The sequence below is a fragment of the Montipora capricornis genome, chromosome 2, assembly GCF_036669925.1.
Source record: "Montipora capricornis isolate CH-2021 chromosome 2, ASM3666992v2, whole genome shotgun sequence".
Taxonomy (NCBI): Eukaryota; Metazoa; Cnidaria; class Anthozoa; order Scleractinia; family Acroporidae; genus Montipora; species Montipora capricornis.
This window is the reverse complement of record NC_090884.1, coordinates 50,879,990-50,893,145: the sequence shown is the minus strand read 5'-3', so window position 1 is coordinate 50,893,145 and position 13,156 is coordinate 50,879,990. Positions and strand designations below refer to the sequence as shown.

At 39.4% G+C, this 13,156-nt stretch overlaps 1 protein-coding gene and 1 pseudogene across 1 annotated transcript in view; one reads left to right on the top strand and one right to left on the bottom strand.

Moving 5' to 3' along the window:
- LOC138026041 (DNA (cytosine-5)-methyltransferase 1-like) overlaps positions 1-13,156 on the top strand; it is a 44,985-nt gene that overhangs the window by 24,938 nt on the left and 6,891 nt on the right. The window contains exons 26-42 of the mRNA XM_068873224.1: positions 471-583; positions 1,395-1,512; positions 2,681-2,748; positions 2,884-2,958; positions 3,120-3,165; positions 5,096-5,186; positions 5,597-5,684; positions 7,723-7,796; positions 8,086-8,204; positions 8,438-8,509; positions 8,946-9,075; positions 9,515-9,666; positions 9,822-9,953; positions 10,181-10,327; positions 10,585-10,640; positions 11,177-11,288; positions 11,859-12,008. Of these exons, the coding sequence (XP_068729325.1) occupies positions 471-583; positions 1,395-1,512; positions 2,681-2,748; positions 2,884-2,958; positions 3,120-3,165; positions 5,096-5,186; positions 5,597-5,684; positions 7,723-7,796; positions 8,086-8,204; positions 8,438-8,509; positions 8,946-9,075; positions 9,515-9,666; positions 9,822-9,953; positions 10,181-10,327; positions 10,585-10,640; positions 11,177-11,288; positions 11,859-12,008 (1,743 nt within the window). The remainder of the gene's footprint in view (positions 1-470; positions 584-1,394; positions 1,513-2,680; positions 2,749-2,883; positions 2,959-3,119; positions 3,166-5,095; positions 5,187-5,596; positions 5,685-7,722; positions 7,797-8,085; positions 8,205-8,437; positions 8,510-8,945; positions 9,076-9,514; positions 9,667-9,821; positions 9,954-10,180; positions 10,328-10,584; positions 10,641-11,176; positions 11,289-11,858; positions 12,009-13,156) is intronic.
- Positions 2,060-2,619, bottom strand: LOC138023695 (uncharacterized; annotated as a pseudogene).

Sequence of the window (13,156 nt, the reverse complement as noted above, 5' to 3'; positions counted from 1 at the left end):
AACACAGGTCATATTCCAGAGGTTACTCATTGCAGGTCATTGTTTTACCTTTTGGAAAGTGACCCTAACCCTCAATTTGGCTAACCCTGGCCTAAGGTTGGTTTTTAGGCCTAGGGTTAGCCAAATTGAGGGTTTTTGGGTCACTCGAGATACTTACTCAAGGCATTAGTGCCCTAACCACTGCCTCCTTTGACTGTTATTACTCTTACACCTGCATGTATATACCATATGCAAGACATGAAACAAACTTCCAGGGATGCACTCCCCTGTGTGGTGGATGTCGTGTAACCTCTCCGGCAGAATAGCTGGCTTGGTGCAATCTCTCTAAAAAAGGCTTATGGTGTATGAGGCTACCTAAAGCAGGAAAGGCCACAAGTCAAAAGGACTTTGCCGAGTCCTGGAACATGTAGATGTAGATGTAAAAAGAAACATTACTTCAACTTAATGTATATGTACCATTTATTCAAAAGGTGATGTACAACAATCCCAGTGATGATTGGTTTATGAAAGGAGGACTTGACGAACCAGAGGGTGACATTGCAATGGAGGAGGATGATGGAAACACGTTTTTCTATCAGAAGTGGTGAGGATTTTTTTCATTTCAGCTTTTTGCTGTCAATAATTATTAGTCAAGTGCCCAGTTGTGATTAACAAACGTTTACTCACACTTCAATAATACTAGAAGCACTTTGTTCAATTTTCTCTAAAAAGCTTGCCTGTTAAAGTTGCTCTGTAAACTTTTTCCTGTGCAATTTAAGAAATGCTTAATTAATACCTAATTGGTGATAAAAACTGAATGGAAACATTGACAAAATACATGTAGGTGAAATGATGAATGCTAGCTTGAACAGCTAGGACTGTGTATGCCTTGCATATGGCTCCACAAAAGACACTAAAAAACCATATTGGAGGCAAATTTCCATTTCATAAATGGTTGTTGCCATTTGGACGACACTTAGAACAATTTTCACAGTTAAGTTTGTCGTTTGCAAATGAGGAAAAAATACTTAATCTAGGACTAGATTAGCAGCATATGTCACTTTGAATTTTGAGAAAAACTTAGAAAAAGTTGGGTGAATGATATCGTACTCGGTTCAGTGGCTGAAGATGCACTTACAGTAACAACTACACAAGATTACCAGTCCAAATGTCGCAATTTTAAAGTATTTAAATGAAGCTAACCCTAAGAATTCATTGAAAGCTAACTGAATAAAAAGTCTTGGTTGCTAAGAATGGCATTGGCCGTGAAAAATGGAACCACCGTTTATGAAACGGAAATTAGCACATGTTAGCCGGCCTACATCAGCAGTAATAATAATAATTTACTTTTGAAGTTGTGAGAATTACTTGAACAGGACTATGACCTTTTGAAAAAGTTGAATTTCTTTGTTTAGGTACGACCCAGATCATGGCAGATTCACAGATCCCCCTTCAGAGTACACTGCTATTGTGAAAGCAGAACAACATTTCAAATACTGTGAGAGCTGTGTACGGCAGACTGAGCAGGAAATGGTAAGTGGGCAAAATATTGACGCCATAGTTCAGTTCCCTCAGCATCTAAAGGTATCACATCGTTTGGCATTTCCAGGAATATAGTTCCGCCTATACTTTAGCACTGTAAGACTATTTCTTTTTGACACATGTGGTAAAAGGTTACATTAAATCAAACTACATTACCAATATTTGCAAATCAATGTTGGTGCAACATTGAGAGCATTCATCTTCCATTGATGTGTCCCGCATTTCATTCCTGAATTTGGCCTCACATGTGAATTGCATTTGCTGTTTCTCTACTCTGCGTTGGAGGTTTTGCTTGGCATACTCTGTTTTACCCTCCCAGTTTTCAGTCTCCACAAAGGCCCGATCAAGACTTTCACAGAGTAATAATAATAATAATAATAATAATAATAATGACATTATTATTATTATTATTATTATTATTATTATTATTATTATTATTAATTATTATTATTATTAATTTCCTTTTTATCCAAAGCCATGATAGAGCATGATAACCGGGCCCAATCCTTGGACCTAGGGTTAGGATGTGTTAAGAAGTCTATTTGATGGATAAAGCCTTTCTTAGGATGTGAGATTTTCCAAGCAGTGTGATCTTCTGTAATTCTTTGATTTGAATGTTACCTGGGATCTTTTGAATGTATTTTTCCATCCCTTTCTTGATAAGTTCCAGGGCTCCTATCACCACTAGCACTGTTGTGGTTTTCTTTCCCCACATCCGTTCGATCTCAATTTGAAGGTCTTGATACTTAGATAGTTTTTCGGTTACTTTACTGAGGTGTTCCTGTCAGTTGGAACGGGCATTTCGATGAGTAGGCAACTTCTTTCTGTTTTGTTTTTGATGACAATATCTGGTCTGTATGCCTTTTATCTCAAGATGTCTGTATTGGCATGTCCCATAGAATTGTTGTATCATTCCCCTCTGGCACAGTTTGTGGTTTGTGCTCGTACCATCTTTCTTTTGTGCTAATGTTAAATTCTTTACAGATATTCCAGTGTAGGTACTATTATCATCATCATCATCATTGTTATCAACCAAATCATGATTATCAACAAAACCTTTGCTGTGATAGATTTGCTTTTATGATTAAAACATGACATTTTTCCTTCCTTAAACATACAGTAATTTATGTGACTGGACAGTGCTCAATCTTCATTTCAGTTGGAAACACCATCTCTTGGCGAACCCCTTGAAACTGATACAAAATCATCAGCTAAGACGTACTACAAGTGAGATATAGTTTTATTATGTTTTATTTTGTCGTCACCAGAACCATTCTCATGAAGCGAGATCTCTTTATTTCTCTCAGGTGGTCGAAATAAAATCCAATTTTTGTACATAAGTGTCTATGGTTTCTCTCTCAGGTCATGTTCAAAGAAGGGAAATCGATACAAACTCGGTGATTGTGTTTTTCTCACGCCAGATGCTTTCTCATTTAAGTAAGTACTGAACTGAAGAGTAAAAGCACTATATACCGGTAACTATTTTATTATAATTATTACTTTTTATGAACATCTTTATCTCATACCTTGTGCATTGGAAGTCACAGAAAAGTGTGGTGAACATTGGTTTTCTTTTTTTTTTTTTTCTTGTGTTGCAGTATTAAACCAAAAGAGTCAAAGAAAGGATTCAAGAAAGATGATATGGTAAGGCTTATTTCAAACAAGCCAATAATAGCCGTAAAAATGAAATTCCAAATCAAACATGTCTAAGACCATACACCAATAGGTGACTTCACTGTTTATAAACTTAAATTTTGCCAACCACAAAACAAAAACATTCTTTGTTTCGACAGCCAGTAGATCTCTGGTTGGTAAATTAATGACAATAGGTGACGTAACCTTGAGTATCGCTATAGAAAGCAAGATATGTTTCATACTTGAGGTAATTCTTACTTTTCGAACTCAAAATCAGTTTTGCAAAAGCGATGCTAATTCATAAGCGTACGGACAATATTTTGCCAGAGGGTGCGGTGAACCATATGAGCTCATAAAACACGTTAAAAGAAATAGCTGTCTCTGCCATTTCGACGACCGAAGATATCAATGATACTATCCATGTCAATGTTGACTACAGAGTTGGAATTTTCCCTTCCAATGTCAATAATTGTGATCTTGCGTTGTTGCCCCATTTAATCTGCGCAACGCACAGAAAGATCGTCTTGCAAAACACGATGTAGCAGGTATCACTGCAAGGATATGTACCACACTAGAAAACTCTGGCCATTCTCGTGCATTGTCTCCACCTAAGCCTTGTAAAACCCATTCTCTGCTATGCTAGCTCGGTCTGGGACCCATACTCCAAACGCAACTCTGATAAGCTCGAGAAGATCCAGAGACGTGGCTACCCGCTTTGTATATAAGAACTAGTCATGGAAACAAACCGTGACTGCCTTGTTACAGAAACTAAAATGGGCAGACCTGTCAACTTTGAGAAAAGGCGAACGAGTGACCTTGATGTTTAAGTTCTTAAAAGGCCTTGTTGTTATTCCACCTGACGATCACGTTGCTCTTTCTACCACGGCCACACGAAGAAAACACGATCTTAAACTTAACACTTTTTCTCCATCACTGGTCCAGGACTGTTTCAAATACTTTTTTTTCCCAGAACTGTTATAGACTGGAACCTGCACCCAGCTCGTGTTGAAAACTCTATGTCCGTTCTCCAATTTAGAACTCAAATTGATCTGAATAGAGTGGTTTTCAATTGAGTGTCGAAAGTTATTAGCGAATTGCTTTTGTTTTTGCATTACTTCACTTAGTGATTGGTTCAAACTTGTCGCGTCACTTTTTCAACCAATCACAAGTGAAACCAAAACCAATCGTGGCTCGCGCGTGCACGTTTTCCCGCGCTTTGTGTCGGCTACGTGTGATTACTTCGAGATTTGATTGGTTTACTGGATTGTCTCCGTCCTTTTTGATTGGCCAAAGTAATTACTTTGGTTTTGGTTTTACGACACTCGAGTGAAACTTGCTCTATTTGAGAATTTTTATTTTTTTATTTGCACCATGTATTATTATCATTATTATTATTTGTTTTTTGTTTATTATTTCTTATTTTTTTTTCGGTGTATAGCAACATTAGCTTAACCGAGTAATAAAACTGAAGAACTGAAGAGCATTTCCGAAACATAATCCAGCCTAATCCGCACACACGCCGTCTATCAATCTCTTCGCAAAAAAACATGGAAACTGACTTTGCTTAAATTTCTCTTCCTGCCCAAAATTTGAAGTGGATCTAGAGCTTTAAGCCTGTACATTGCTATGCTCCATAACTACTCAGACTGTGCTCAGTCAATAGTATTGTCATCTAACTCGATTTAACAGGAACTGTCGGATTTCTTGTGTTATGGCACTTAGTGATAAATTGAAAGGAAGTAGTCCAATTTCGATAACAAGGCGTTGTGGCGTTGTTGAGGAAACTCGTGGCAGAATTTTTACCAGTATTACTCACCGAAATGAATGTATGACAACTTATGAACTGGTCTGCACTTACCTTTCAATTCAGTCTTTCGTGGCTGCACTTGTACAATACCGCTATCAGTCTTGTTCATCATATGGAACTCCAACTTGACAGGTGGACGAGGAAAAATACCCGGAATATTACCGAAAGCCATTGGAATATGTGAAGGGAAGTAACTATGATGTACCGGAGCCTTTCAGGATTGGTAAGCTGTCAATAAAACCCGTCCTTTTAAGTTAAAACAGCATTAGCCTGTGTGGTTGGTGGTTTCAGGCCACAAGTGGAATATCGCGGCATCAAGAAATCGCTCGACCAACTGAACCCGAGCGAGGACACTCGTTGCCTGGCCCGTTCCCTTTCAGCTTTCCTTCTTGTCTTTGCAGCTCCGTTGCTTGCTGGCGCGCTTCCCAAAGCGGCAAAACCGCCAGCTGTTTGAGCTCAGACAGCGTGTTAGATGCATCTTAAGAGACAGCTCTATGAATCACCAATCTTTCGGAGGCAAGATTTTCGTCCACTTTTTTTGCTGGTGAAACATGGCTTCCCGCCAAGAGATTTTAAGCATGGTGACATATGCCGCACTCCACTTCGTAATAAGTGTATTTTTTTGTTTTTTAGGTCGAATTGTTAATATCTTCACAAAGTCAAGTGCAGGGAAGTTGACCGAGGACCAGGACATCATGTTGACAGTCGGCAAATTTTACCGGTAAATTGAAAGTAAACCAGGAAACTATGGGGTGGTCATTCAAACAGATTTTAGTCTGTAGGTAACAGAACCTCGCAAATTGTCAGTCGTAGTTCAGCTGTTCATAGTCAAAAACAGTGCCGTCGAGGTAACAGCAAAGTAAGAAAACATTCATCTACTTGAGCAAAGCCCTATGCTCTAAGAACGAAGTATTAGGGACTTAAAGATCTTCATTGGTGACGTTGACGGAAGCGCCCCTAATTTTGTACCATTGAGAGTGTTGCGCGATTATGCCACATCATTTCGTTCGTGTCGCACATTGTGGCTGAAGCATCCTGAAAGTAAAAGGTACGAGCGAGCGATTTCAGAGTGAAAATAGGAAATTTGTACGATTTGTTGATTTTGGTTGATATACAGAGTACCGTGCAAAAATGCGTGCCACACGATTATTTTCCTCCTTTAAGCATTGATAATATTAAGAGAGAAATGATCCGCGCACTTACCTGCACAATGTGAGCAATTGTTTCCTATAGACTCCTGAAAAATTCAGGGGTCTTCAACGAGATTGGAACCCATGACCTCTGCGATGCAGTTGCTCTCTCTACCAACTGAGCTGTGAAGCCACTCCTTTGGGAAAAGCTCCATTTGTTGGGCTCATTTGTTCCCGTGAGAGAATTTGATGAAATGTATACATTTGAAGTGCGGGGTATAGACGAAAGAGAGATATGATTCTCGCATTTACCTAGGGCCGGCAATTGTCTCTCACAAAGATCCAGGTGTCCTTTCACGGGAACGCATGAGGCCAACAAATTGACCTTCTCCCAACTGTGTGGCTTCATGGTTCAGTTGGTAGAGCATTGCACCGGGCATCGCAGAGGTCACGGGTTTCGAATTCCGTTGGAACCACCTGAGTTTTTCATGTGCTTATAAGAGGCAGTTTCTCAAATTTATTGATTTCTTTCAATGATATTGTTTTGTGGCGTTTTCGTTGTCATCGCCGTCATAGATCATTTTAAAAGTCCCTATTGTTTGAAATCGTAGCTTCTCCTTTTCCGGATGGCTTTTTAGCTGATACATTACTGTAGTCTCTTTGTGCCTTTAGACCGGTGCCTACTAATTCAAAGGTATTTTTGCCCGGTTTATGATTATGCAGGAAATGTAGATCTTAACAAGTTTTATTGAAATCCAAAAAACAAATTGAGGGTAACCACGCATCTTTCAAAGATAATTGATGAATAATATACGTAAACAGCTTTAAAATACAAAGCAATGCATGGCGTTCTTTCTCAAATTGATGCTTGATTATCTCTCAAAAATGCATGGTTACCCCCAATTTTCTTTTTGGATACCAAGAGTACTTACTAAGATCTACTTTCTCCGGATAGTTTTAAACCGCGCAAAAATATCACTTTATTGGTAAAGCATCACCGATGTGAAACCCGAGTATCTCGAGATGCGCAGAACGTATGCGCATAGGCACCGTCCTTAAGGCTGGTTTACACGTACGACACGATTATCAAAACGCTACTTTGTCTGCGTATGCTGCTTGTGCTTATGCTTGCGTCCTACGTGTAAACCAGCCTTAATCCACGTCCAGACAAGCTACTTCATGTCCTCCTCCTTTTGTTTTTTTCCCAAAAATTTTACCAGTGGCTTTTAAGACGCTGATTTGAAGTCATTAAGATGGGTTTAATAGTCGAAGAATTAAGATGTGACTTTGGATGTGAATAGTGTGAACTTTGTGGAGTCGGAAAACTTGTTGCGTAGGAAAACATAGTTAGAAAGACGCGAGACTTAATGCAATCGTAGTTTTAAGTACTGTGTACTGAAACTTATCAAGTGAAGCTATTATCCTCGCAGTTATGAACGCAGTTTTAGCAATTGCGTAGAGAAGCTTGAAAAATTCAGGACTTCAACGAGGTTTCAACCCGTGACCTCGCGATGCCGGTGTGACGCTCTAACCAACTGAGCTATGAAGCCGCTTGATTTCATATCTGCAGTTCAATATATGATTCATTTCAAAATCGTTTCGTCCGTTAATGAAAGTTATGTTTTTCAGGCCGGAGAACACTCACAAAGGTTCTAGTTTTGCTTACCAAGCAAATTTGAATTTGTTGTATTGGAGCAAAGAAGGTAAGTTACAGTGACATTGTACTGGTAGATTTTTAAAAGCGTAAGTGACGAGGTAAATATCCACCACTAGCCACCTCCACTTTGGTGAATAGTTGTTTCAGTATATACTAAAAGTGTGAGAAAATAAAGCACAAAAAGATTATTTTAACTCAGTTGCTCCTGCAACAATTACAACATTTTCGGGCGCAAATCCCGCGCGTGTTGCTCCGAGTTTGATTAACCAATCAGAGCGCGCCTTCAACGCTATCCACTGTTTTAGTATAATACCAATTATTATTTATCTTCTCAGAGGCAACTGTATCCTTTGACTCAGTTTTGGGAAGCTGCTCAGTGACTTGTGGAGAGGACCTTAACTGCTCCATTGACGAGTACACAGCCAAAGCAATAAACAATTTTTATTTCCTGGAGGTACTTACCTAAATCTTGTTCTAGTTAAAAGTGGGTTTAACTTAGTTGCCCTTGTTGTCCAAACACAAGCCGTCGCTTGGCAACGGCTAACGCCGCGTTGCTGCAGCAACGCACGCCGTTTCAAGTTAAGAACTGCAGAAAATATTTTTGCCCATTTAAGCTCTAGGTTTTTCTCGTAAAAACAGAAACTGATTTCCGATATGACTTTCAATATATTTTTGTTATTTCCTTAGGCATATAATAGCGAAACGAAGGAGTTTGAGGAACCACCTATGGAAGCTCGTAATGCTGCTATGAAAGGAAAGGTTTGTGACCCTTCAACGGGAACAAAAAAACATGCTAAAATTATCCCACATCAATTCTAACACGTGATAAATTAACAAAATGATGTCAGTTTTTCATGTGTCTGTACTGTTATTGATCATGAATTCCGTCAGGCAGAGGGGTCAAAATTAAGTCAAAACACGAGAAGAACGCGAGACAAGAATGCGAGAAACTTCAATTTTATTCAATGTGACGCGACCAAATTCATAACTTGCTTCGCTCTCTTATTGGCTATTGGAAATAACGGAGACTTTCTGTTGGTTAAAAAGTGACAGATCGACGTTTCACTCCTCGAAACGCATAAATTATATAAATTATGTCTGTCCGCTTATTGACAATAAAAATTAACCAATGCGCGCGCGAGAATTTTGCAGTCTTTGCATGAAAAAATCCATTATATTCCCAACACGGGAAAAGGAAAAAAGGGAAAGGCAAAAAAGCAGACCCAAGTCGCTTGAAATGGACGAGCAAACCCCCAGTGAGGAGTGCCAGGCAAACGTAACAGTTCCAAAGCTGAGGTGTTTGGATGTTTTTGCCGGATGCGGTGGTAAGTTTAAAGTGATATTTTTTACTGGTGAAATGTTCGGCAAAAGATCTACGCCTCGTTAAAATTTAGAGCTGGTTTATTTTTGAGGTGATCTGATTCTACCAAGTCGTTTTACCTTTGAAAAAAAAAACTTGTCGTAGTTTTTAGAGAATGTGACTTGGAACTCTTAGTGCAAAGGGAAGGAAAATTTGTCTTGTTTGTTGAAGAAAGAACGATTTGTTTCCTTCCACTTACATTCACAAAAGGAGACGTTTGGATTTTTCTATACAGGGTGTTGAAAGGTCTTTTAATTTTCGATGTGACTGAAGGTTAGGAACTCTGGATTTGGTAGAATAATAAGAACATTAGAGACAATATTTCGGAAAGTGTGAAACAGAGTTGCAATATCTTCATTTCTTGCACTCAGAGACGTTAATATGATATCTGTCATTTTCGTCAGGTCTTTCTGAAGGTCTTCATCAAGCTGGTGTGGCTGAGTCGCTGTGGGCTGTAGAGAAAGAAGAGCCTGCAGCGCATGCGTTCAGTCTTAACAATCCCGGATGCACTGTATTCACAGATGACTGTAATTTACTGCTCAAGCTTGTTATGGATGTAAGTCAACAACACCGAAGTTGTACGTTGGTCATGTCTTTCATCTCATTGTTGACACGGGCACCTCGAGGTCTTCAATCACAAAACAAACGATCTCGGCCCTCGATACCACATCATCTAAGATACGCGTCGGTTGCCCTACTTTGTAATTTCAGGGAGAAAAGAAGAACTCCAGAGGTCAAACACTTCCCCAGAAGGGAGAGGTAGAGCTTTTGTGCGGAGGCCCTCCTTGCCAAGGATTCAGTGGAATGAACAGATTTAGCTCAAGGGACTACTCTCAGTTCAAGGTAAGATGGGCGGATTGTTTTTATGAAACATCATCTATATCCGACATGCAAATTTCTTGAGCTTTTGAATATTGTAGTGGTGGCTATTTCCATCAAAGCTGTGGTAATGAACAGATTATTTTAGAGAATTGATAGTATTTTGAAATCGCGATGGATTTGATCGAACGCGCAATACTTGTGCGGTCGAAAAAGGCCTGTTAAATTAATGAACATTTCCTTTTCTCCAGAATTCTCTGGTGGTCTCGTACCTCAGCTACTGTGATTACTACAGACCGAGGTTTTTTATTCTGGAAAATGTCCGCAACTTTGTCTCTTTCAAGCGAAGTATGGTGCTCAAGCTGACGTTGCGATGCCTGATCAAGATGGGATACCAAGTAAATTCTATTTTTGTCTTTGTAGTTGGTATTTAGGACTACTCCCGTTAAAGGCACTTAGCGGTACTTGAAAATGGCGTTCGTCATCATTTCTTTAAAAAAAACTTGCGGCGATTTTGCACAGGCACTTATTCAGGGGCCGCAAAGAGAGATGGTCTGGGGTGCCAGGAAGCCCATCTAAACACCTGAATATGACCTAAAGCTGTTTTCGACAACCTATAGAATGTGTTGGATTGTATGTCGTGTGTTTCTTTCAGTGTACGTTTGGTGTGCTTCAAGCAGGTTGTTATGGTGTCCCACAAACCAGGAGAAGGTAATTCAATTTTGATTGCTTATCGGCATAATTGCTTTTACCCATGTTACCAATTTTTACAGCAGTTGAGATTCTGTTGGCCTTTCGTGAGATCTGTAAACACAAGGATTCTTAAGAAAGGTGTATTTCCAAGTTTGTCCAAAGTGGTAGAATTTAAGTGCGTGTGTAAGTGTGTGTGTTGTGAAACTATTACCTCCATAAACAATTTGTTCTTGGATATCGCATGAAAAGGAAGGCGCGTTTGATAACGTATAGAATCTCACCTGCTATCACTATGACCATCCTCAGTAACCAATATTTAGTACCTCAGGCTTTGTATTTTAAGAAAATGGAAACACTCGCACTCTTTAGATGGGGTTCCCATTTCTCAGTTCTGTCTGCTACGAGAGCTCAGTCTTCAAAGTCTATGAATGCCAACTATAATTAGTTTCAACACTATTTGAACTCCCTTGCTTTCCCACGAGGATTTCAGAACTGAGAAGCTTAAAAGCAATGGAATGTCATAACCGATATGGTAATGGTCATGTTCATTTCAGGGCTATCATAATGGCAGCTGCACCTGGTGAAGTGTTACCTCTGTATCCCGAATCCACACACTGTTTCTCTCCCCGGGCTATTCAGCTCACCGTCATGGTTGGTGACAAGAAGGTAAGCACGTTTTACTGCGAAGCGACCACCTTCATTTCAACTTTAAACCACAGGACATAATGTTTACAATTAAAATTGTTCAAACCTTTTTTCAATGAAAGCGTTTGTATGCGAGAAAAGTGAATTTCAAAAACGCTTGTTTTGGCTTTCAAATTTCCCGGGCGCCATCTTGAGTAATTTTAATTGTAACCATGATGTTCTGTACTTTAAAGTTATTTTGTTGTTTTAGTGGAGGTTCTCTTTAATGAACAAAAAGAAAGGCACGTCCTGCACGTGCGTTTGGCATTTTGTTAGATTTATTTGCCATCCTCGTCCTGACAACGACGTGAATTGACTAATTTCAAGGTTGTGTAGAGGACGTGAGAACCTGACGAAATATTTTTAACGTTCTTCGAAAACAACCGTATCGTTCATGCCAATTTTATTCCCGCAATGTTGATAAACACTTTCCAGTCAGAACGACAATAACGGGAAATAATATCCAGACACCGTTCTCGTTGGCATCGTCTTCGTCCTTGCGTAAGGTCCCTGTGGTCTTAATTGTAGAATTATCTTTTATCTGCTCCATAGTTTGAATCGAACATCACTCGGCTGTCTTCGGCCCCTTTACGGACAATCACAGTGCGTGACTCCATGTCGGACCTGCCAGAGATAAGGAACGGCGCGTCAAATGCCGAGATATCCTACAATGGAGACGCAATATCACATTTTCAGAGACAAGTAAATTTCGATTCTTGTTGTTCTTGTTGTTGTTGTTGTTGTTGTTTTTTTTTTTTTCATTATGTGTGATCTCTTTCAAGTTTCCTTTTCTTTTCTAAGCTTTAGGGAACCACAGAGCTTAGAATAAGATTGAATACATAATAAATACAGTAAATTAATTTCTCAGTTAATCAGTTAAATTGCAATACTGTGGGAAAAATTTAGCTTCCGACTTGGACGATCTGTAATTGGTTAACAACTCAATTCCTTATAAAATCATATACAGCGCTTTTTACTGAATAATTTGTAAAACCAAAACCAAAATACTTTCTTTAGTTAGTAATTGCAACCACAAATTAATCGCCAAACAGTAGCCTGCTTCGCAGACACACTGAACCAGTCAATCTGCGCAACGACTCCCAAAGGCTTGTTCAGACACCCGCAGGTTTGCAGGGATTTCTGATCTGTTTTTCATTGGTTAGATTCACACGTGCTATGTGATTCGACGTTTCCTAACTTTGCACATCACGCATCCGTCATTTGCATGACAGAATCAACAGATAAAAGGTCAAAAGGCGAGGTTTAATAGGCCTTTTCCGAGTTCATTTCTGCTTCCTCTTCAAATCGCCTCTTAGTGCGAAGTTTTTGTTATGAAAATTAGTTTTCATTCAGAAACCGTCATAAAAACTTCGCACTTAGACTCGCTTTGAAGAGGAGGCAGACATGAACTCGAAATGGCCTATTCCTTTGTATATTGCAATATACTGCGAGCAGTCTCTCTCTTGCTCTAGAATCATTGAAACGAACGCGCACGTTAAGCTTCTAATGGCGGAAGCTGCGGGTCGCAAATACCGTAGGCGTTGGTTGCTCTAACAAATGCCCGCGGAATTTGCGATCGGCAGTTTCAGCCATTTTAAAATGTTCGTTCGTTTCAACGATTTAAAGAAAAACAGAGACTGCTCGCAGTCTATATTGCAATTTAGTCGTCGCGTTATAGAAAAAAAAACATATTAACAAATTGAGAGTTCGAATTTGTGTTTGCGATCGATCGCAAACAAACACAAATCATAGATTTGCCGTAGCCCGTAGGCAAATTAACAAATATATTTCTACATACAAGAAATTTCCGCAGCGAGTTTTCCCGCTCAGGAAGGAGACAATCGGTTTTT